Raw genomic sequence first — 26,298 nt, forward strand, 5'->3', positions numbered from 1 at the left:
TGGGAAGTTGTTTATAGCTTCACTTTTTTATGGGTGCTATTGTTCAATGGGACCTGCCTGAGGAGCCTTCTGTACACCAGACAGTTTACACTAAGCATTCATTTCTTCATCGGCTCGCCCATCAGGTGACTCATTTACCGCGTGTACCTGTTAAGTAAATGTGAATGTCTGCACGCTGGAAGTACCCTCAGTGTCAGTATAGTTTATTGCAAATGATAAGGTGTCCTATGATGTTATTCATGAGTTTTAGCACCAGTTAACAGACTGGTCCCTCAAACATATAAACAAGGAGCTGTGAAACAGAGTTTTTTCTAAAAAGAACTTTTGAAAGGAGACCCGATCTTATTGTTATTCTAGGGAAATTTGTAACCATTCTATAGAGGTAGAAAGATTACACTCACCCATCAGCATTACTTATTCCATACAGGCATATTTTTTTAAGGTCAAATATACTGTTTAATGAAATTTTGGTATAAAATTAGTTTTCAGTACTACCAGGGAACTGATTTTAATTGAGCTGATCTAAGAGCGTACAGGTCCAATATCCTCCAAAAGTCACCTCTGGAGATGCCACTTATTACTCACAGGTAGAGGAGGCTTTCTTATCATTCACATAGTTTATTTTTGTTTACTTTTTCATAAAAATTATTTATGTAAAGTATATAGTTTGATGTTTAGTAATGCCTTTTTACTAATGAAAATTGTCTTGCTAGAGGTAACACTGAGGTGAAGTTATTATCTCATCCTTACTGAAAGCATTTCAAATGAAACTGTTAGAGTATTAGTAATCGCTCTGGGTCGCCAACTCTTGCTGTAGAACAAGGGAACATCTTATTAAAAGTTGTTTGTTTGGTCTGGGTGAGGTAATGATAATGTTATCAGATTGTTAAGCTTCACAAAGCATATATTCTCATCACTTTGAAATTTTTTCAGTAACATGATTAGTTTCGTTAAAGTGGTACTTGTTCCTTGTGACTAAAATAATACCAAAAAGGGCAAAAAGAAAAAGTAAAAATTACCCAGTGACCTGTTGTTACTCACACTCTTCTGAACATTTTTTTAGAAACCTCTGTATGGAAATGGAAATGTATTTTGACATAAAAGAAATATTCATACTTGCTATTCTATTACTAACTTTATCATTTAAATAATGTCCCATAAACACCTTTCTATGTCAGCAAACATTAATCTGTACACCACTGTTGTAATAGTCATTATAGTATTCCTTTATGTTTTATAATTTACTTAATTCCCTCTTAATGAACATTTACATTGTTTTCAATTTGGGGCTATTATCCATTCACGTTTCAGTGGCCAGAGAGGTTGATGGTTACTCCGAGTGAAGGGTGCACATCCCATAAATATTTCACTGGCTTCTAGTTGTCCTAACATTAAAATCTACAGTTTCTTAGGTGACTGTTTCATGGTTGACACATCTATAGACATACGTACATATGTATGTACACACACACAGCAGCTCCTTGGTGGGACGCCCAAGGATCCCTTGCTCCCACTCCCTAAGCCTCCCTCCAGCAGCCTGCTCCTTACTCAGATTGCGGTTCAGCTCCCTGATCTTGAACACTCTGATTTCCAGTGTTTTTCCCACCTCCTTTCTTTCCCCTCTGGATAGTGGTACAAGTGCTGAATTCTTTCTCTTAGCCTTCTGTTTTCACAGGCCAGAAATTGGTTTCTTCCCCGGTATAAAGTCTTTCGGCATACAGATGCTTGTTCAGAATCTTCCTTAATTTCTTTCATCCTTTCTTCCTCTCTTCTGACTCTTATCTAGTTACCTCCTTTCCCTGCGGTTCCTCTTCCACTTTGTGTCTCTCTCCTCCTCCTCTCCTCCACCTTCCATGACTTGATAAAGCATCTGCTAAACATAAGAGAAAAAGAATCCATAAATTCCAAAGTGGAATTAAACTGCGTTAAAATGAAAAGTTATTTTTATAGCCCTTCAAATGGACCGAATCCAAAATGTTTCCATTGAATTTGTCCTTCAAGTACCCATATATGAGATACATTCGATATTTGATATATCGTATATTTATTTATTTATGTGTTCTCTCCACCTCCTCCCATCACCACTAAAAGGTAAGTTCCACAAAGCTGGGAATTTGTTTTGGTATGTCCCTGTTGGCAAATGTAGGTACTATTTGTTAAATGAATAAGTGAATTTTAGGTAGAACATGACTAATTATTTTATTTTTTAAATGAGTTATTTTAAAGCTTTCACTGCAACTATATTTTTGGGGTGTTTTTTTCCATTTCAACTGTAGTATTTCAAAACTTTAATGGGTTATATTGTTTGTTCCAGGCTAACCTTGGAATTAAATCACCATTTAACACTGTGTTTATCAGAAAGTATATTCTGAGTTCTAAAACTGACTTAAAATGAACTTTGGAATACCAACTGTAAGGGGGGGCCTCCTGAAAGAAGTTTTAAGGATTAGTGCAGATGTACTTTTTGTATTTCTTAAGGAGGCAGTTCATCAATCTCCATTAGAAATATAATTTTGTTAAAGTTTCTTCATGAATGTTCCTCTCACTAGAATTTGTGTTTTTCTAATTAGCAACTGGTCCTTTTGTTACAACTAGCACACCACTTCCGCTTTGCAAATGTAAGTTGTTCCCTATCTGTTAAGCAATAATCCTGTAAATTTTCTCAGGAAGCAGTTTTGCAAGAGATGAAGCCTACTCTTAGAAAGAAGCCTTGCATGTGGATTGTAGTTTAAAAGGATTTGGGGGGATACCTCCATTCCTTCCTACCTGCTGTTTCCTTCCTTTTTTTCTCTTCTGTCCGTGAGAGTGCCCAATTAGTCATCTTAACTTCAACTGAGGTTTTGCTGCTGTAGGAAAAAGTAAATTCAGTTTACTGTTTTGCTCTTTGTGTATTTTCTCTTTCTTTGAAGCAGATAATATTGAGGGAATAGAACCAAGGGGTTGGTTCTGATTATTTGGGCAAGCTGTCTTTTATCCCTGTCTTTCTCTTTCTGTCATTGTATAATTGAACTTAATCATCAACTTTTCTATTACTCAGAACTAGGATAAAAATTATTAAACTGCCTTTCTCACTCAGAAATCAAATAGGCCTTGGGATGTTGAAAATTGTGTAATTTATTAAAAAAAAGAAAAAAAAAAACTAAGCAAACAAAAACAAGAAGAGAGGCAGAGACGATGACTGACAGTTTGTTTCCTAGAGGATTTCCTGTAGCGTTGCGGTGGGAGATGGCACTTGTCTTAGTATAGATAGTTCCATGCTTGTGAACTCTTCCAACTGCTTTGCATTTGAGATGGCTGCCCCTAGAACTCTGGAGAGAGAGAGATGTCTTTAAGACCCCAGAATCCTTTCCTTCTGAGTGTCCAGGGTATTTTGAGAAGACGTGTTCAGAGCTGCCTCGTGCCTTCCTCCTGAGGGCTGAGCAGCTTCTGTGTACAGCAGAGGGTATGGATGTAGTGTGTGAGTAAGCAGGTGCTCAGACCGCCTGGGTGTGGATTTGGTTTTAAACCTGCCCAGAGAAGTGACTGCAGTAGACAGAATAATGGGCCCCCCCAAGATGTCCGTATCCCAACCTCTGGAACCTGTGAATGTTACTTTCTGTAGTGATATGGCCTTTGCACATGTGATTAAGAAAAAGGTCTCGAGGTGGGCAGGCTAGCCTGGAGTATCTAGTGGGCCCAGTGTAACCACAAGGGTCCTCGTGAGAGGGAGCAGGAGTGTCAGAGAAGGAGATGTGACGATGGATGGAGACGTCAGGGTAATGCAAGAAGAGGCCCTGAGCCGTGGAATGCAGGCAGCCTCTAGAAGCTACACAGGCAAGGAAACAGATTCTCCCCAGAAGGGAAGGCAACCCCGCCGACACCTTGACGTCAGCCCAGTGAGACCCATTTTTGGACTTCTGGCCTCCAGAACTGTAAAAGAATAAATTTGTGGTATTTTAAACCACCAAGTTGGTGGTAATTTGTTACAGCAGCAATAGGAAACTAGTGTAGGGATCATGGGTAAATTCCTTAAACGCTGAGCTTGTGTTTCTTCATCTTTTTTTTTTAATAACATTTTTATTGAGGTATACTTTTACATATCATAAAATTCTCCCATTTTAAACGTACAATTCAGTGATTTTTAGTAACTCTACTGAGTGGTATAACCATCACCAAATCAATTTTGGAACATTTTTACTCCTCCAATAAGACCCCTCATGCCATCTTTACAGCTAGCCAATCTCCAGGTAGCCACTAATCTACTTTCTGTCTCTATAAATTTTCCTTTTCTTAACCTTCGTATAAAAGGAATCATGTGGTATGTGGTCTCTTGTCTCTGTTTTTTTCACTTTGCATGATGTTGCTTTATCTTTAACGGAGACTATAACAGTACCTTGCTGCTAGGATTGTTGTGGTGATTAAATCAGATCATGAATTCACAATGTTTAGCATAGTGTCCAACACACAGTATGTGCTCAGTGAATGTTCTGTTTCTCTGTCTTCTACTATTTCTTCTTTTTGTTAGCTTTTTTCAGATTCATGAACAAATTCACAAAAATATTTTTTAACACAATATAATATGCAACTGTCACTCTTAGTCTTATTTTTGTTGTGAGTAATGTAAATCTACTAATTTATGTGTTAAATTGACTTCTGGGGGGTAGCATAAGAACCTAAACACTGTGCTTCCTTTTTTTCCCTAGAGGTAAAAATGTTCTGTGTTCTGGGTGACTGACTTACAGTGAGTTTTTGGAGTGCAACAGTTTCCTCATTGGGGGAGTGCCTGTGTTATACCATAAATTATATTGGTGCTCTGGACTTACTTTGCAGTTAAGAGAGGTCTTTTACCTGGTGCTGTGCTGCAACCAAAACTAAGAGGAAATAGAAAGACTAAGTAGCATCTAATCTTAGGAATATCTTTGTGAAAGTCACAAATCTGGGAGGGACATTAAAGAAGTAGGGTGGAGTTTCTTTAATTTGCACTAATTTGACCTGACAGTGATATCCTGATGGGGTTAGAATCAAGAAGCAAGAGCCAGAAAAGAGGAAAACGGTGGTGGTGGGAATAATCAGTAACAACTACTGTTCTTGGAATTGTCATAACATTTTGAACATACTTCTAGTTTGTATCCCTATCATCTTTATATGGTTGTTTAAGCCTGTTAACATTTGTCTTCTTCCTGACTCTTCCTTCTCATCCTACTTGTAAACTTTTTTAGGGCAAGAATCTGATGTATTGATCTTAGAAATGTCAGTGACTTGCCTAGCCTCTGAGAAATGGCTGGATTTATGAATGGGTAGCTGACAGGTTAGTGCTTAGAAAAGTATACTAATGCTTGGACAATAGCATTCTCCTGTGTTCCTCTGGGCTGCCCTAAAGAAAAAGATAAAGGGAGTAAGTTTATGGTCGTGAATCCATTTTTATTTTGGCTGCTGATAAAGTATTTAGCTTTTCTGAAAGTTGGCAAAATGCCCTCTGGCTGAAGAATACAGACATGTATAGTACCTCATAATGTGTTATGTGTTTCCAAATTACATCGTCTTATTTTGGAGTCACTCAAGACCCACTTTGGCTTAGCTGTAGGCAGACCAACTAAATTCGGGTAGTCTACTTTTTATTTTATTTTTTCAGAACTAAACAGCTTCACTAAATGTTTATGTCATTTCCAAATGTTTTGGCTCATTTTGCTTGGGCAAAGGCTGACTTCAGAGTTTTTGCATTATTCTTACTCGATTCTTTCTTGTCCTGCTATTTAAAGACTTGGTTGCTGTTTAACGCTTCCCTGTAAAAAGGGGCAAGGCACAGTAGCCAAGAGGAGGAAGGGACCCAGATGGCCATTGATGGATGAATGGATAAACAAAATATGGTATACACGTACAAGGGATATTATTCAGCCTTAAAGAGGAAGGCTGTCCTGTCGTTTGCAACAGCATGGATGAACCTGGAAGACATTACGCTAAGTGAAATAAGCCCACAAAGAGACAAATGTTGCCTGATTACACTTATTTGAGGTATCGAAAGTAGTCAAGTTCATAGAAACAGAAAGTCGACTATTGGTTGTGAAGGGCTGGGGGGGAACAGGAAAAGGCGAGTTGTTTAATAGCTATAGAGTTTCAGTTTGCAAGATGAAAAATTTTTGGAAATCTGTTTCACAATAATGTGAATATACTTAACACTACTGAACTCCACACTTAAAAATGGTACGATGATAAATTTTATGTGATGTGTTTTTTTTACCACAATAAAAAAAAAAAAAAGAGACAAGGAGCTGAAATTTGAGGTAGTCAAGTTTGCTACATGAAGAAGCCTTTCCATAGCATTCAGCGGGCAAAGGTTTAGAATAAAGCACATCTATCTGTACATAGTACAATGAAAAACAGAGTAAGATGGTCATCTTTTCCTTTACGTTTTCACCATGTTTTGACTAAGATTCCTGAGACTCTGGCCAGTTTGTAGCAGACTGTCAGTTACCATGAAGCTGGGCATGGTATCAAAACAATTTTTTTCAAACTATTATAAGGGTGATTTTGAGACTCCGAGCTGTTATGGTGACCCCCACCGTGCATCCCTACTGAGACCCGAAAATGGATCGATACTATAGCAATGAAGGACTCAAATTTTCCTTTATTTTCAGTAACATTACAGATGAGGTCTTGGCAAAAACTATGTATTTCTTGGTATTTATTTCCCCAAAGACCTTGCCAATATTTTTTTATCCCATTTGGAAGCATTCCAGTTGTTCCATCTCAAGGATTATTTAGATTGATGATGGCTGGTTTTATCTATAGCTTGCTGATTTGGGGAGTTTTTCTTCTCTCTGGAGTTGAAATGTATCATATATGCTGTTTATTCTGATACTGACTAAGAACACTGAGTATATTCTTTACACTCTATTTTATACTTTACACTGCAATCATATGGTCCTTTTTTTTTTTTTTTTGAGGAAGATTAACCCTGAGCTCCTCTTTTTGCTAAGGAAGAGTGGCCCTGAGCTAACATCCATGCCCATCTTCCTCTACTTTATATGTGGGACACCTGCCACAGCATGGCTTGCCAAGCAGTGCCTTGTCCGCACCTGGGATCAGAACTGGCAAACCCTAGGCTGCCAAAGTGGAACGTGTGCACTTAACCACTGTGCCACGGGGCTGGCCCCCATGTGCTCCCTTTATGTACAAAGAGAAATTAACTTTTTTTTTGGTACCATTAACACTTTATTTTTTATCAGCTTTATTGAAATATAATTGGCGTATAACATTTGTAAATATAAGGTGTGCAATGTGTTAATTTGATATATTTATAATTCCAAAATGATCACTACCCTAGCATTAGCTAACGCCTCCATCACGTCACGTAATTACCATTTCTTTTTTGTGATGAGAAGGTTTAAGATCTACTCTCTTAGCAACTTTCAAGTTACTGTATATAATACAGTATTTTTAACCATAAATCACCATGCTGTACCTTAGATCCCCAGAACTTATTCATCTTGTAGCTGAAAGTGGAAGGGAACTTTTTAACTAAATGGAAAAGGAACTATAAAGACAAGTTCTACTTCTAAGAGTATGCAAATTTTTAGTTCTTTCTATGGTACTGGGCTCTGTTGGAGATTTGAGATGTTAGACTCCCTGCCCTTCAGACAGTCACAGTGTCATGGAGAGGAATACCTTCACAGCAAATTATGATACAAAACAGACTTTAATAAATGCTACGATTGAAGATTAAGTGAATTCTGTGAGAATAAGGAAGAAACAGTTAATTCTGATGGTGTCGGGGGCACAACTTAGTTGAACCTTGGAGGATAAATAGACTTTACTAAGTGAATAAAGGGATGAAAGACTTCCAGGGAAAAAAAGGAACATCATGAGTAGAAGCTCTGAGATTGAAAAGTATTGTTATGTCACCAGACCCTAAGGTAAATGAGAGAAAAAGATGAAAAATAAGACTAAAAGTTACTTGACGTATTCAAACTGCTAAGAATCTGATAGCAATCACTTTTGCTGGGCATGAAATTTATAACCAAACCCAAGACTAAGACTGATATTCCCTGTTAACAATGACTTTGAACCCTTTCTGTAGCTAAGGCCCTGCAATTATTCCTTTAAGTGGAAAGTGAGATTTTTCCCCTCCTGCTTTAAGATGAGAAGTTGTCCTCAAGTTGAGTTTCTACAAAATCCTTATATTTTGTTACAGTTGACAGAACTCGTACACGTACAGTCTCCTGCTCTTCTGTTCCGTCACTGGTGCTCTGACATCATCAGTCTGCACTCACCCCACCTCATCAGTGTACTTCTTCAGAAAAGTAGAATTACGGAAATGGAAGAGATCCAAGCTATCATTCAGGACAAAGCTCTGATTTTGAAAAAGAGAAGGTTTCCAGAGAGGTCAAGTGTCCGGGTGGCGAGTGTAATGAACAGCAGAAGCAGCACAGGAGCACCGTCGCTCTGGCTCTGAGCCCATTGCTCTTCCCACTTTACAGCAGAGCAGGGGAACTGGCATTGGGCTTACACCTCTGTCCGGGAACCCCACTTCCCTCTGTGTGTCTTTTCTCATCATACTTTAGCTGTTCTGTCTACTGCAGGTTAGCTGAGATCCCAGAGATACCCTGGCTGCTTCTGGGTCTTAACAATTTAATGAGCGCTCCATAGAGTCTGTTAACCTGTCACTGTTAAAATCTGCTGCTTTCACATCAGCCACATCCTTGTAGAAAAATGGGAGCCACTGAAAATTTCACTCAGATTTTAAATTGGGGCACTCCTCTTCACCCAGAATCTGTTAGCTCCTTTCTATTTGTGACCCTTTCAGATAAATACTGTTACTCTGTGTCAATTCTGATAGTGGATTAGAAAAACCCCATCCACCCCTTTACTTTCACATCAATATTCTCCTTGCCTGTACACTACAGTTTTCCTGTAAGACACTAAGGAAATATTTTGTTGTAATATAACGTGGCACAGTTTTTGAGAACTCTTGCAAGTGACAGTAACAATATCCCAGCCTTCATGTACTTAAGCGTATCAATTTCTATCTGATTTTTATCATTGCAGGTTTAATAATAACTACTCTTCAGAATAATCAGTTATTTTTCATGATTTTAGTTGAAACCAGGTATCTAAAATAGATTGAAACATATCTAGTTATCCAGTATAAAATTTTTAAAAATTACTTATCCACTTAAATGATTGGTAACTCAGTGTCAAACATCTGGATATTTGGAAATAGCTAAATAATTCATGTAAAATTTTGCAATTTATCCAAAATATTATTATATAGACATGGTTTGGTAATTGTTTGTGTAGTAATCTAGAACTTTCATTTAGGAAGTTTGATGTTCTGCTAGTACTTTTGAGTAGAAAAGACTAACTCATCAATGGGATTAATGAGTGTTACTCTTTATAAAATCTGCAATGTGAGGGGAAAAAAATGGAAGCTGACACATAATATAAATTGAATACCTGGCAACACTAACATCAGTAGGTCTTATGAAGGGAAACTTGCCAAGGGCGGAGCCAGGTACGAAAACAATTCTGGAATTTTTGTTTCCACTGCCTCTCCTCTATGCCAAGAAACATCAGGAGCTTTATTATTGAATGTTATCTTTTAAAAAGTCTTCCAGCTTTTCATTTATACTAAATTTTCATTCATAACATATCAGTGAATATAGGTCAATCACAATAGATTCAAAGATAGGACAGTACACACTCGGAAACTTTTACGCCTTTTAAAATGGTTATTAAACCTGGCCTCCAGTGATTGTTTTCATTAATAGACTTTTTTTTTTTTTATTTTGCAAAGGACTACATAAGGGGGAATGTCCCAGTATGTCAACATTTTTTAATTGCAAAATATTAAATTAAGGACATAATGTTTGCGTGGAATGTTTGTGGACAAGATTGGGCAATGTAATCTAGTGATACTGCAGTTAGGTCCATTCAGGCCCAGGTGAGCAATTGTATCCTAAGGGTATTGCTGAACCAAAAGATGACAGTCCAAAGAGAGGCTGCAAATGAAGTATCTCATCACTCTTTACCTACTTAAGCCTTTTGGTAATGACTCAGGTTAAGACATAGAAGATTTTATGTGTATAAAAGTCATCGATGAAACAAAGCAGAGAAGCATAACTAATATGTTGAATAGTAAAGTTAGAAATAAAAGATTGGAGAAAACTACAAAAATTTTAGTCATTTCGTTTTATACTATCATAGGTGGAAAAAATGGATCGAGACTTTGCAATTGATATATTCAGTGAATAAATGGTTAGTCTTGATCTTTGATTCTCAAGAGAGATCAGGACTATGAAGACTTAGTTTAATAGCAATTCCTATGAAGAAGATGAGAATTTTAGCCAATTGCAAGTTCAGTGTAGACCAACAGTGTGACTGTGAGAGCTAGAATCTTACTCTGTATCATAAAAAGCATGGGTATGATTATTTATAGTTTGCAAGGCACTTTTTTTAAAGTTGGGTTTCTCACGGTACAATTTACATAGTGTAAAATGCATCCGTTTCAGTGTAGCATTCTGAGTTCCAACGATGTCATACAATCATAGCACCACCACCACAGTGAAGACATAGACCATTTCCGTCAATCCAGACACTTCCCCATGTCCCTTCTAGTCGACCCCTCCCCTTCCCCCAGCTCCTGTTAACCCTTGTTTTCTGACCCCATGGTTTTGCAAAGCGTTTTTCACATAACTTCTTAAAATTTAATTCTCACAAGATGATCTCAACATTAATATTACCAACATGTCTATTTTATAAATTAAAGAACTAGGTCTCAGTTAAGCAACTTTCTGAAAGCTACACTATATAAGTAGTGGAGTCAAGACCTGAACCCTCATTTTCTAACAGAATCCTGAGCACATCCCTTGCCTCTTCCATCTAGCTCCTTGCTCCAGGATCCCCACTCTTGTCTGCATTGTTCGGTCACCTCCAAGTGGATCCTGTGTTAGGAGCCAGCATTTAACTTTCACAGTGACATACTGGAGGCAGGACTAGAGCAGTGTTTCTCAATCTTTTTGTCGTTGTCATTCCCCTAAGGAACTTTTAGAGATTTTCTTTTTCCTAATCACACCCCCCCAATTAAATTCTAACACCACAGATATACTATATATCTGTGTGTGTTCTGCATCTATCTGTACCTTGTATATAAAAAGAGTTTTTTTCACCTTTACCCCAAGAACCAATTTGCCCCCATTGGGGGCAGTATCACCCTCACTGAGAATGCTTAGACTAGAGCAATAGTCTTCAACCATTGTCCCACCTGGTATGTGTGACACATGACCCTTGAGTGAGTATGAAACGCATTCAAGGTTACGTCCAAGATTTTACGGCACCAAAAATTTTAGACTAAATAGTACGAGGCTTTTGGCTTGATGTTCACGAAAGCATGTTAAGAACATGTAGCTAAGTAAAATAAGCCATTTAGAGTACCTTCAAATATTATTTAACAGGAGAGGTTAAAATATGGCTGCTCTAATTTTTTAAATAATTTTTCAAAAGTTGGCTTTGAATCTAGATCCAGACTTCAACCTATAGTGGGTGAACAAGGTCATTCTACTGAAGAATAAACATTGATAAATCTTATTTTTGTTAAATGCTGCAATGCATATCATGTATAACTTTAACATGTTTTTAATGTGAATATGATTATTGCAAATGTGTCTTGCCTCATCACTGTATCTGCCTTTCATGAAGCAGTCATAACCGAAGAGTCATGATAACCACGTCATTGTACTTAGTTGCAATGTAGAGGAAGATATATTCCTTAATTTTTTTTTATTGTGGTAAAATACACCTGACATAAAGTTTACCATCATAAACTTTTTTCTTTTTTTTTTGAGGAAGATTAGCCCCTAGCTAACATCTGCTGCCAATCCTCCTCTTTTTTGCTGAGAAAGATTGGCCCTGAGCTAACATCTGTGCCCGTCTTCCTCTATTTTGTATGTGGGATGCCTGCCACAGCATGGCTTGATAAGCGGTGTGTAGGTCTGTGCCCAGGATCCAAACTGGCAAACGCTGGGCCGGTAAAGCAGAGTGCACGAACTTAACTGCTACGCCATCAGGCTGGCCCCACATCATAAACATTTTTAAGTGTACCATTCAGTGATATTAAATACATTCAAATTGTTGTGCAACCATCACCAATATGGTCGACCTCCCCATAGCTCTTTTCACCTCCTAAAACTGAAACTCGATACCCATAAAACACTACCTCCCCTACCACCCCAGCCCCTGGCAACCACCATTATACTTTCTGTCTTTTTGATTTTGACTGTTCTAAGTACTTCATGTAAGTGGAATCATACAGTATTTGTCTTTTTTATGACTGGCTTATTTTACTTAACATAATGTCTTCAAAGTTTATCCATGTTGTAGCACACTGCAGAGTTTTCTTCTGTTTTAAGGCTGAATAATATTGCATTGTATGTATATACCACATTTTGCTTATCCATTTATCCATCAATGGACACTTGAGTTGCTTCCACATTTTAGCTATTGTGAGGAATGGTGCTATGAACGTGTACAGCTATCTCTTCTAGACCCTGCTTTCAGTTCTTTGGGGTATATACTCAGAAGTGGAATTGGTGGGTCATATGTTAATTCTACTTTTAACTTTTTGAGAAACTGCTGTAGTGTTTCCCACAGCAGCTGTACCATTTTATATCCCTGCCAACAGTATACAAGGGTTCCAGTTTCTCTACATCCTCACCAACACCTGTTGTCTTCTGTTTTTTTGATAGTAGCCATTGTGAAGGGTTTGAGGTGGTATCACACTGCAGTTTTGATTTGCATTTCCCTAATGATTAGTGATGTTGAGCATCTTTTTATGTGCTTAATGGCCATTTGTATATCTTCTTTGGAGAAATGTCTATTCAAGTCCTATCCCTATTTTTGAATCAGGTTTTGTCGTGGAGTTTTAGGAGGTATCCCTATATTCTGGATATTAACCCCTTATCAAATATATGATTTACAAATATTTTCTCTCATTCTGTGGGTTTCCTTTTTACTCTGTTGATAGTGTCTTTTGATGCACAAAATTTTAAAATTTTTATGAAGTCCAGTTTGTCTGTTTTTCTTTTGTTGCCTATGCTTTTGGTGTCATACCCAAGGAATCATTGCCAAATCCAACGTCATGACACTTTTGTCTTATGTTTTCTTCCAAAGGTTTTACCTTAATGAAAAAATACTTTGTTGCTAAAAAATGCCAGCCATCATCTGAGCATTCAGTGAATTGTAATCTTTCTGCTGGTGACGGGTGTTGTAAAAAATGCAATATAGGCAAAGCGCAATAAAACAAGGTATGCCTGTATAGAAACACAACTGATTTTTGTGTATTGATTTTGTATTCTACAACTTTACTGAATTCATTGATTAGTTCTAGCTGTTTTTTTGGTGGAATCTTCAGATTTTTTCTGTATATAATATCATGTTATCTGCAAATAGTGACAGTTTTACTTCTTACTTTCCAATTTGGATGCCATTTTTTTGTTTTTGTTTACCTAATTGCTCTGGCTAGGACTTCCAATACTATGTTGAATAAAAGTGGTGAGAGTGAGTATCCTTTTCTCCTTTCTGATCTTAGCGGTAAAGCTGTCAGCTTGTCACTATTGAGTGTAATGTTAGCTGTGGACTTGTCATATATGGCCTTTATTATGTTGAAGTACATTCCCTCTATACTCAGTTTGTTGAGAGTTATCATAAATGGATGTTGAATTTTGTGAAAGGCTTTTTCTGCATCTATTGAGAGCATCATATGATTTTTATCTTTTATTTTGTTAGTGTGGTATATCTGATTGGTTGGCAGATGTTGAACCATCTTTGCGTTCTTGGAATAAATCCCACTTGATCATAGTGTATGATCCTTTTAATGTATTGTTGAATTTGGCTTGCTTATAATTTGTTGAGGACTTTTGCATCTATGTTCATCAGTGATATTGGTCTGTAAATTTTTTTCTTGTAGATCCTTGTCTGGTTTTGATATGGGGGTAACTAATAATTCTTTTAAATGCATTAGTTTCTTAAATCATGTAGAAAACAAGATTTAGAATTATGAACCAAAGTTACAGTATTACTGGTTTTATACTAGTAATTTATTTTTTCTCTTTAAATGTATTAGTCTCAAATCATGTAGAAAACAAGTGCAACTGCACAAAAGTGCAGTTACAAACCACTGTTACAGTAATACTAGGTTTTATAATTGTCTGTGTATTTACCTTTATTGAGATCTTTATTTCTCCATATGGCTTCAAGTTGCTGTCTAGTGTCCTTTCATTTCACTGTGCAGGACTCCCTTGAGCATTCTTACAGGGCGGGTCTAGTGGTCGCTAACTTCCTCAGCTTTTGTTTATCTGAGAATATCTTAATTTCTCCCTCAGTTTTGAAGGACAGTTTTGCCAGATAGAGGATTCTTGGTTGACAGTTTTTTTCTTTCAGCACTTTGAATATATCAGTCATCTGGCCTCCAAAGTTTCTGATGAGAAATCTGTTGATAATCTGAGGATCCCTTGTATGTGCTGATTATCTTCTATCTTGTTTTCAAGATTCTCCCTGTCTTTCTCTTTTGAAAGTTTGATTATAATGTTTCTCAGTGTGAGTCTCCTGGGAGTCTTTTGAGCTTCTTGGGAATTTGTATTCATGTCTTTCATCATGAAATTTTCGGCCATTATTTCTTCAGATTTTCTCTCTGCCCCCTTCTATCTTCTCGGACTCCCACAATGTATATGTTGGTCCACTTGCTGGTGTCCCACAGTCCACTAGACTCTCTTTGCTTTTCTTTGATCTTTTTCTTGCTGTTCCTCAGAATTGAGAATTTCCATTGTCCTATCTTTATGTTCACTGGTTCTTTCTTCTGTCTGTTCAAATCTGCCTTTGAATCCTTCTAGTGAATTTTTCATTGCAGTTATTTTAGTTTCAGCTCCAAAATTTCTTTTGCCTTCTTTTGGGGTTTTCTTTTTCTTTATTGAATTTCCATCTTGTTTGCACATTATTTTCTTGATGTTTTTCAAAATCTTTAGGTTTTGAGCATGTTTAAGACAATTGTTTTAAAGTATCTAGTAGATCTGCCATCAGGTCTTTTTCATGGACAGTTTCTATTGATTTATTTTTTCCTGGAATGTGCCATACTTCCCTGTTTCTTTGTATGCTATGTGATTTTTTGTTGAACAGTAGACGTTTGAATCTAAGTGGTAACTCTGGAAATCGGATTTTCCTCCTTCCCCAGGGTTTGCTATTTTTATTGTTTCTGTTGATTATTTTTGACTTTTTGATCGATGTAGACTGTCTTTGTGCCAAGATCAGCCTGAAGTGTAAACCTACGGCCTTCTCAAGTATTTTTTTTTTGAGGCTTTATCTGGGCATGCGCAGTCACTTTCTAGTTTTCCCCATATATACAGTTGTTTTTGAATGTTCTAGTGCTTAATGTCTGGCTCTTGAAAGTGGAAAAAGCAAAAAATCAAAGAGGGGAATAAAAGGGTGCCAGCCCCTTAAGTCTCCTACAAGTCAGTTCAGCCGAGAGAGGTGCTTGCAGCAAGGGAGGGAGGTGCAACAACAATGGCTCTTTGCACCTCAGAAGCCACAATCGGCATTCAGAGCACAGATCCCCAAGATTTGGAGGACAGGGTCCTTTTTGCCTATCCTGGCTCCCACAAACTTTGTGCAAGCTATGCCAGGAGCAGGGGCTGGGAGTGGGGAATGAGTGGCTGCCACTGTCCTAAGAGCTGAAGTTGACCACAATTAACTGCAATTTATCATTCAAGCCTTTCCCTGGAAGTTACAAGCCTTCAGTAGATTCAAGAGTTCCAAAATGGCTACATCAGACAGATTCTTCCAGTGCGGTTGTTGTCTAGGAAGGGAGACTGAGTCCTGGTGCTTCTTGCCCCACTATCTTCCCAGGATCCTCTCCTTTCTTTTTTTCATTTGTTTTTGGCTTGTTGGTTATTTAAAAATCAGTGAATTTAAAATTGATAAGCTTTTATGAATGGAAATAACTATATCACAGAAAGTTATAATTGTCACAGCTGTTTCCAGTAGATTGCTGCTGCATTGATGACAAAGGCCTTAAGGAAAGCATGAGTCACATCACTTAACCCTTTCATCTGACTAAAGAAACACATTGTAATGTAAACGATTGAGAGTAAATTTGTTATATAGAATACCTCAAATCTAATTTAATTTCTAAATAAGCACAAAGGTGCAAACGTTTCTGCTTTGTTGTAACAGATAATGTGCAACAAATATATCTGAAAACTGGCTGTGACTCTGGTTGAGAGAGGCTGGTCCTTAAGAGGAAACTAAAGAGATAAGTTACCTACCCCAACACACCTAACATCTAATGATGGAACAAACAGAGGATAACAGCTTTAGATGTTCTGGTTCAAACAGGAGGAAAATTAAAGATAAAAGAAGTCACTGGTCAATGGCAGTTATATCCTGCCAGGCAAATGTTGGGAATCTCTTGACTAGGGAATACTTCTCCATGGCTTTCAACTTCACCCTCTTGATTCTTGGTTCTTCCCCTGGAGTCATCCTTCCTTTTTGATGAAAGGCAGCACATGTTTGTAGCTGAGTAGTTTTATCAGCCCAGCCAATAGAATTTTGGGGATCCAACAGCCTCCTTTCATTTTGTGCTCTTTCTTTCCATTTCATGCTAAGTTGGCAGGGTTTCTGCTGAGATAAATATCTCAAAAGCTTAAAAGTCTTTTGTGGATTTCCCTGGGATTCACTCCATTAGAAAAAAGGCACATCCACACATCTTTTCAAAATAATCCCTTCTCTATCTCAGGCTCATGTTAAGATGGCTGAGGGTCAATGCCTTTAAATTCCTACAGGCATTCTGGCTTGATTCAAGGGATCTTTGAGACCACCCTTAATTATCTGAAAGGGACCTGTGATTCAGTCGTCTGAGCTTTTGATCTTAGGTTTTAGGAAAAGGGTGTATAGTCACACTCTCGACATTCTCTATCCAGCCTGCTTTCCTAACAGCGAATCTCTTAATTTTAGTGTCTTTCGCCATCTGTACAGTCAGAATTTTTTAAATCAAGCCCTGTTTCCTTTTTACTTAACAGTTCTTATCTCAATTTCTCTCTCGGATTTTACTGTAAGTGGCAAGAAGAAACCAGTTGGTGCTTTCAAAACATTGCTTGGAAATCTCTTGGACTGTATATCCAAGCTTCTTGCTTACAAGTGCTGCTTCCCACAAAACTGCAGGATACAATTTCACTAAGCTTCTTGCCAACAGAACAAGGATCTCCCTTCCTCCAGCTTCTAATAACATGTTCCTCATTTCCTTCTGAGCTCTCACCAGCAGCGTCTTTAAAGTCCAGATTTCTACATTTCTACTAATAATCTGTTCAAGGCATTTTAGGCTTTCTCTGTCATGCTACCCAAATTCTTCCATTCTCCTCTCACCATTCAGTTCCAAAGCCACTCTCACATTTTAGATTCTAGTTACAGCCCAGCACCCCACTTCCAGGTACCAAATTCTGTATTAGTTTTCAACTGTTGTGTAACAAATAACTACAAATTTAGTGGCTTAGAACAGCAAACATTTGCTGCCTCATAGTTTCCATGGGTCAGGCGTCCAGGCACAGCTTAGCTGAGTTCTCTGCTCTTGGTCTCACAAGGCTGAAATCAAGGTGTCAGCCGGGCTTCATTTTCATATGGAGGCTTGAGTCTGGGGAAGAATCTGCCTTCAAGCTCATTCAGGTTGTTGGTAGAACCCATTTCCTTGCAGCTGCGTGGCTAAGGACCTTGGGTTCTTAGCGGCTATGAGCTAGAGGCCTTACATCTACATTGCTCCCCTGCCATGTGGCTTTCTCACAGGCCCTCTCTGAACATGGCAGCTTATTTCTTCAAGACTAGCAGCAGAATCCTCATGCCAGTCTGCTAAGACTGAGTCTCATATAACATAAGATAATCGTGAGAGTGACATCTATCACCTGTGCCATATTCTATTGATCAGAAGTTACAGATTCTGCCTACATAGAGGAGCGTACAAGAGTGCTTCATTGGGAGACACCTTAGGGCATGTACCCCAAAGATGGTAAAGTAGGCTGAATAATATCCCCGAGAGATATCAGGTTATAATCCTTGGAAACTGTAAATGTTACCTTATTTGATGGAAAAAAAGGGGCTTTGAAGTTGTAATTAAGATAGAGATCTTGAGATAAGGGGATTGTCTTGGATTACTTGGGTGAGCACTAAATGCACTCACCTGTATTCTTCTAAGAATGAGGCAGAGGGAGATTAGACACATACACAGAGGAGAAGCCCATGTGAAGACGAAGCAGAGAGAAATTTGAAGATGCTTGAATTTTGAAGGCCTTGGTTGAAGATTGAGGCAGTGCAGCCACAGCCAAGGAATGCTGCTGGCCGCTGGCAGCTAGGAGCACATTCTCCCCTAGAGCCTCTGTAGGGAGTGTGGCCCTGCTCACACCCTCATTTCTGCCTGGTGATACTGACTTTGCTCTTCCGGCCTCCAAAGCTGAGAAGGTAATGTCTGTTGTTTTAGGCCACCTGGTTTGTGATAATTTTTTACAGCAGCCACAGGAAACTAGTACAGGTGGGTATTTATTAATACCTCAGTGTTGCTTTTTTAATGCGTCTCACTGGTTACTCGATGATGTTAAGTATCTTCTCATAAGATTATTGACGGTCCAAGTTTTTCTTCTATGAGTTTTTCAACTCATGTCCTTTGTCTCCTTTTTTTAAATTCTTTCTTATTGATTAGTAGGAATTCTTTACATAGTCTAATTAATAATCCTATGTCAGTTTCCATGTTACTAAAGAGATATTTATCTTCTAATCTGTAGCTTGTCTTTCTGCCTTATTTATGGTGTTGTCTGCATTCAGAAGATTTTTTTCACCTTTTTTTAATTATGGAAATTTTTAAACATCCTCAAAAGAAGAGAGAATGGTATCCTAACTCTTCCATGTACCTATCACTCAGCTTCAACAATTGTCAGTATTTTTTCCTAGAAGTATTCATCTTTTCCTTTAAGTTTTATATTTTTTGCGCATTGTCTAAGAAATCCTTAAAGAAATATTGTGTTGCTGCTATTTGCGTGGCTGAGTATTTCTGTCATGATAAGACAGTCATTCTTTTTGTCATAACACTTGTTCTTTTTTCACCTTTACTTTTAGATAAATGTTGCCGTACTTGTAGTGAGCTCTAATGTACACAGAGCATTACTGCACCCGTGCTAACCTGTACTTTCTTCCTGAACAACATGTACTTTTCTTATTCAGCACCAGCTATTGATTCAGATCTTGGGAACTTGCCAATTGTCCCAGCAACGTCGTACGTGTCACCACAGAGCTTGTTGAAAGTCCCGTGTGTCCTTGTAAGAAGGCTAATCAATCATTCAGGAGACGTCAAAATAGAAGCCTGAGTTGGCTTTGCTGGCCTTTTTTTTTTTAAGAAGTAATTCCTCTCAGTTTTTTCCCTTTGTTTCTAGTGTGCCACCTGGGCTTGAAGGCGTGAAAGAACAAGACCTCTGCAACAAGATAATGGCTAAAATACTGGAAAATTATAATACCCTGTTTGAAGTAGAATATACAGAAAATGATAACCAGAGGTGTGAAAGCCTGGCCAGGCTTATCCTAGTAAAAGTAAGTGACTTGGGTACTTAGTTTTCAGTATTGCTGTATTTTGAATGGGAGATATTTTATTTTAATCATTCTTTGTCGTAAAAATTCCATATGGATATAACTTCAGATTATTATTCCTATATTTATTAAGTTCTTTTATGAAGTCTGTTCTCTGTATCAAGTGTGTGTTAAACTGATATATTTTCTTTGAAGATTGGAGAACAATCGTGATTGATGTTTCTTTGCTGCTATAAAAATTCTCTGTAAAGCACTTGCGTGAGCCCAGTGCTGTGGCAGATTCGGTGCGCCACCTTTTTATGGAAGCCTGGTTACAGCAGGAATACGTGCTGATGGCTGTGTTCATGAGTGCCAGCCTCCTGACTAGGTTGCACATTCCTGAAGCTACTATTACTGTGTCTTTTTGTCTCTCTTGTGTCTGGCACACTTTCAAATTCAACATCAGATTTGAAGTCCCATATATGTAGTCCTTGGTAACTATCATCAGTAAAGGAGAGTATTTGAAAAACCTATAAAAGAGTCCTTGACAATACTAACTACATCTTTGTATACATTGGCTGGTATTTTATCATCTATCCTTTACACATTAGGTGAATGCATATAGGTCTCTAAAGACTTACAATTGAGAGTCAGAGGATAAACATCCAAATCCTCTAGACGTGGGAAAAGAGGGAAAGTATCTTATTTCTTTCTCGTTTATATTGAGGTAAATCATAATGGATCTGAAACCCTCAGGAGGCTTTCTGAGACTTATCAAATTTACAGACCGCACTGTACTCTTATTGGTTCACATGGCAATGAATGATACAACCAGAGGCACTTGGTTTGGGCATTGAAGGGGTGTTTTCGTCTCTTCTTCCAGTGGAGGCCATGACTTTGAAGAAGAAATAAAAGAGTAATGGATATCAAGTAGCACCCTACCAAAACAGCAGAAGATGACCCAAACTAGGTTTTCTTAACTAGGGCTTATGCTGTTAATACAACAGACTCCCTATAAGGGAGAGTACATCTGAGAGGAATGCTTTTAGCAGGAATCTTGCCAACCTGGTAAAGAGAACTTTAAAATGAAATTTGAGGGAAGGGAAGAACAATGCTCAGATAAAATGATAAGGTGAGATACTTTGGAGAATATCAAGTGTAACCTAAGATGGAGATATCATGGTAGCTGAAAAAGTATGTCAGTGATTCACAAGAGAAAATTAAAAAAAAAAAAAAACACTTATATTAGTTTTGCTACCAAAAAAATTGATAAATTATTTTTTAAATAAAAAAAAATCTACCTTAAGTTTGTTCCTCTGATTCCTGTGGTACTTTGCAAAAGGGTCTCTTTTTGAAACATTATAAAATGGTTGGCTTTGTTTCAGCTATACTGTTATAAGTGCTTTTTAACACTCATGCCTTTTAACTGGGGCTGATAATAAGGTAAACCTAAAATATAATGAAAATAGATGAACATGATCTTGTCGGCCAGACAAACCTGCTGAGATAGAGGTAATCGCTGGAATACGCAGTGGGAGGTTCTATGCTGTGCTAGTGAAATAGCACCTGTTGAGCTGTGTGGAAGAGAGCCCTCCTGGGAAATGCTTGAGCCGCGAGGCCTAAGCCTGGTGGAGAATGTAGCATGAGAGGAAGAGAGAAGACACACAAACTGATAGGACTGTTGGGAGCCGAATACCGGCATCTTAGGTGGATGAAGATGACTGCTGCTCTCCTAACACAAGCTTCCTTTCTGGCCTAGAGGCAGACAGATGTCATGTTTGGAAACTACGTCTGTACTCTGGAAGCATCATTGTGCTAATATTTGGTGCATTTTTCAAGTTGATCTTGCTGATGGTCTCATCTCTGAGATGGTAGATAATGCGACAAAGGAATGTGATTTTTCTGGACTTAGTTACAACTAATAGGGATGAAATGGAAGTTATGGAAATCATTTTAATGGGATGTGTCAGTGCCATTTTAGAGGCCATAATAATGAAGAACATGCTAGTCACAGTTAGATTTGTAAGCCTGGACATTGTTTACAGAGCAGATTCTTTTTTTATTCCTAAAGTCATAGAAACATTAGATATAAACCAAAAGGAAGCTGGATTAAAAAGGAATTGAGAGACTCACAATGAAATCATTAACCTACTGAAAAGTAGGAAAAATGGAAGGGCAACTAAAAAACCCAAAGTCTCCTTCTGGTCATTCTCATGAGCTTAGCTTTTAGAAGGATGTATACAAAAAAAGGAAACAGGCACAAAACAAGTGATAAATACACACAAGTGACAGAGACATAAAATAGCTGAGAATAGCTGAGGCTCATGAAAACTTCCGAGATATAGAAAAAGGCTTTTATGAGGAAAAAGTACTAAATATATCCACTGACGCCTCTGTGTACCCCAGTGTGGGAAACAGAGTCATAAAGTGTTGAATGAAGTTTCTCATGATATCCTTGTGGGCTAAGAGGAGATTTGGAGCCTAGACAAATATATGTTTGGCTGTATTTGGACCTGGATGAAGAACTTTGACCAGACTGTTAGAGTGTGGATTGATGTTAACTTCAAGGGAGGTCTCTACGTTTGTGTCATTTTTCAGTGTTTTAATCATTGACTTGAATGAGCACATATTTAGTACATTTGCAAGTGAAATAAAGCTAGAAGAATAGGCCAGATGTTGAATGGCTGGATATGTAGACCAAGAAAATGGGGGTGGGGGGGCAGCCATTTCCCTCTCCTTCCTTGCTTAAAAAAAAGTTTTATTTGGCTTACATCAATGTGCTGAGGTCACATGGGCCCCTCCCTCAGCCCCAAAGGATGGATGAATTATAAATGGTCTCTTGTACCATCCTCTTCAGCCAGTGATTGACTTAAAGGTTGGCTGTGACACAGTTCCGGCCAAGGAGAGATGTAAGGGAAAGTGTGCTGAGAGCAGAATGCCTCTGGAAACGATTTTCATCCCTGATTACAAAACAGAGTGAATGGTGTAAGAGATCAGAGCTGTGGTTGCCTCGGGGTGGAGGAGGGGGTGGCGGCAGTGGTGACGACTGACCAGGAAAGTGTCCAAGGGGGCTCTCTGGGCTGATGAAAACGTTCCATAGGTGTATACCAGTGTATGCGTATCAGAACTCATTCAGCTGTACACGTTTTATGCATTTTACTGTATGTAAATTATTTTTTAAATTTTTAATTAAAATAAGAGAGAAAGATAGCAGGCCTCTGGGTCAAGATGCCCACTCCTCCAAACCTGCTTTCCTATGTTTTCATGTACAGGTACAGTGCTTGGAGCTGCTGCCACTGTCTTTTGCCCTTGATGAATGTATCACTGACTCACTGAGGTTGGCAGCTAAAGGAGGAAAAAGCCTTGGTTCCTTATCACTGCTGATCTGCTGATCCAACCCTGATCACACATACCCCTGGACTACCAGTTACCTGAGGGGAATAAGTGTCCTCATAGTATAAACTACTTTTAGTGAAGTATTCTGTTTCTTGCACCAAATGCATCATATCTGATACGATCAATATAATCAGAAAGTCCTTTACTTAGGTTCATAAAATGATTTCCATAAAATGATTTACACCTCCTCCATGAGGAGACCAAAATTAATAATAGTTAAATTGGGAATCATCCATGGGTTTTAGTTAATTGCTAGCACAGTATGAGATGTCAGTGTGATGTGATTGCCAAAAACCCCACAAAATCGTTCACGGAGTACAGCAGTAGTATCTAGAATAGAGAGTCTATGTCTCGCTGTACTTGGTGTAGGTCAGGCAGTATCTGCAGTGTCATACCCGACTCTAGGGACTACATTCTGACTCTGCTGACAGTCACCATGGTCCTCATTTATTCTCACAAAAGACAGCCTGGGTGACTGTCTTTTGCTTCAGTTACCATTCTGCTGATTCCTTCTAAATCTAACTCTAGCCCCATTGTATCAGAAGAGCAGTAGAGCCATATTTCTCACTACCTGTAAAAAGCCATGCTGGTACCTGAAATTGCTCACACCCCAAAACATCTCAAAACAATGTCTCTCTTCTGCCCTCTCCAACCTTAGTTTGCCAGCCCCTGGCGTGCCAAGCTAGAATCTTTAGTTTATCCTTAATTCTGCCTCCTCTACCATTCCCACCAGGACTCATATTCTGTCTTAGACATCTCTCTTGGAATGGGTGTCCTTTGTCCACCCACTACCACTGCTTTAGATTGGGCCCTTATCACAGCCACACAATTTCAATCTGTTCTCCCACTTCTAGGCTCACCCCCTTCCCATCTCCTTTACAAGCCTCATCATAACATGCTCCTGCCCTGAGTAAGCAGACGTTTTGCGGCTGTTGTTGTTTTGCCTTCCACCCTTTTGCTGACATTATACCATTAAGACTCCTTTACTTGGAATTTAGGCCCTTTACACTCCATCCCCAAACCAAACTTTCCCCATTAAACACTTGAATGAGTATTGAATGTTCTTGTCTTCTTCCTGTTTCTGGAGCCTCTCTTCATTCTCCTTTGAGGACTTTTCCTTCTTAGAGTTAAACATTGTTATTTCCTAGGCCCATTCTTAGGTGCTCAATCCAGAGCTCTCCCTGGCAAACCATACCTACATCCCCAGCTGCCTGGCTGTCACTCCCACCTGCATGTCCTCATCTTCTCTTGCCCTTGAAGGTCTAATGGTCCACTGTATTCTGGGGCTTCATGAATGGCCCATCCATCCACACAAGTGCTCCAGGTTCATGTCCATCAGTCACTAAAACCTGTTAATTCTACTGCTTAAGTATCTCTTAATTCTCCCACCCTCACTGGTGCCTCCTCCTTGCCTCTCACCCAGGCAAGAACATTCTATCCCTGGCTCATTATCACAATCACCTGTTGACCCAGACTTACTGAGTCAGAAACTCGTGGCAGAGCTCCAAAACCTGTATGTTAAAAGATTTCCTTGGCAATTTTAATAATCAGCCCGATTTGAGAACTGATTGGTCCTTGGGAGACTACTGCAATAGCCTCCTCACTGGTTTCCCTCACTCTAGTCTGCCCCTCGACGCCATCTTCCCTCTTCTGCTGCCTAAAGTACTTCCTATCATGCAAATATGACATGTCACTTCCCGTATCAGAATTCCTCAGTGGTTCCTCGTCACCTATCCTGATATTATAAACCTGACAAACAAGGCTTTTCATGATTTGAACCCACCCTACCTATTCACACTTCTTTTTCACCACTCCCTCCCATATATTTGATGCCCCAGAAGGCATTAATTGATGTAATTGTAGAAACGATGTCATTTCAGGCCTCATGCTTGTTGATCTAGTGAGCACAGTGCTTGACATTGAAAATTCCTTGAAGTCAATGTCTAGACTCTCTTTATTCATTTTACTGAAAATAATGTCTATGATCATAATTTGTATATAGCATGAAAGAAATAATGTTTTTAAATTGAATGAAATTAGAAGCATGATAGTTCACTGAATACTTTAGACTACCATATTTAAGAAAATTCTTCAACAGTTCTGGAAGGAGCACTGATGTTAGGATAAAAGGCTTATCTCTGTAACCTGGCTTCTCAATAGTGTGGCTGGGTAATGAGTCATATCTCTCTTCCTCTTTCCTGTTATCTAAAATGGCAAAAATCTTATAGATTTTTTGTGGGTTTTAAGTCATTAACGCTTGTGAAAGTATTTTCAAAGCCAGTTAAGTATTATAAAAATATAAAGTGTTTTTATTTTTGGTTTGGGTGATAATATAGGCTGAGGAGTAACTGATGAAACCATTGGCTTGCTCTGAAACGATCTGGTCAGAGATACTTGAGCAGATACACTAATAAACTTAGAGCACAGAGTTAAGAACTCCAGTTCTGGAATCACAATGGATGAGAATTTGCAATTTGTGTCACTCTGCTCCAATCACTCAGTCTCTCTTTCAAACTTGGTATTCTCATCTGTAAAACAGGAAAAATATCAGTAACTAATTTGGCTGTTTTGTTATGATTAAATGGGATAATCATAGCAAATTTTCAGTAAATTTTATATTTAAAATAAAAAAGCCATTAGGGTCACATCAACCTTTATGATGTCACCTGACTTCCCTTTACCTTACAGGGAATCAGGTTTGATGATAGAGGGAAGACAGTCAAAAGCAGAAAAATAAAGTTGCCAATCAGATGTGTTACTTATGACAGAAAAGTTCCTGCCTCTAGACGGTTCTTACTATTCACTCAGTATTCTAGCTTTTCATATGATTCAGTGTCCTTTGGTCTTTGAAAGGGCAGGAGTCTGATTGTACCCTCAATGGCTAGAAGAGTGTGATTTTAGTATTTAATGGATCTATCCAGATCTGCTTTTTGACAGTGAATCATTTTTTCAAAAGCAACAAAAACACAAGACTCCTTTAAGTGGAAGTTTTATGGAAGAATGGAGTATCTAAGTGACCCTGTGCAAAATGATTGGCATTTCAGCAAGTCGCTGAGGAGAGGAAGGGAAGCGGATATGCAGAAACCTTCCAGGCAGAAGAGTGTGTTTTAGGTCATAGAGTGTTTGTGTAGTGGTGACCAGATATTTCTGGCTAGACCATAGGAAGTGGCAGGAGAGAGCTAGATACTAGAGTTAAGCTAGTGTGGAGTTCAACTGTGTAGTTAAAACTTATAGGAGAATAATGAAAGGTTTTAAGAACAGGATGGATTTAATTAAGCTGTATTTTAGATTTTTACTTTATCTCTGGCACAAACAGAAAGTTGATGTGACTCTCAGGGA

The 26,298-nt window shown here is 38.4% G+C and overlaps 1 protein-coding gene across 6 annotated transcripts in view; it reads left to right on the plus strand.

The window, feature by feature from the left end:
* FAM13A (family with sequence similarity 13 member A) overlaps nt 1–26,298 on the plus strand; it is a 311,577-nt gene that overhangs the window by 98,513 nt on the left and 186,766 nt on the right. For all 6 annotated transcript variants that reach the window (XR_006887912.1, XM_046656086.1, XM_046656085.1 and 3 more), the window contains exon 5: nt 19,434–19,587. Coding sequence is in view for 5 of the 6 variants with exons in the window: in XM_046656086.1 (XP_046512042.1) it covers nt 19,434–19,587 (154 nt within the window). In the remaining variant the exon portion in view is untranslated. The remainder of the gene's footprint in view (nt 1–19,433; nt 19,588–26,298) is intronic.

Source organism: Equus quagga, chromosome 3 (assembly GCF_021613505.1).
Source record: "Equus quagga isolate Etosha38 chromosome 3, UCLA_HA_Equagga_1.0, whole genome shotgun sequence".
Lineage (NCBI taxonomy): Eukaryota > Metazoa > Chordata > Mammalia > Perissodactyla > Equidae > Equus > Equus quagga.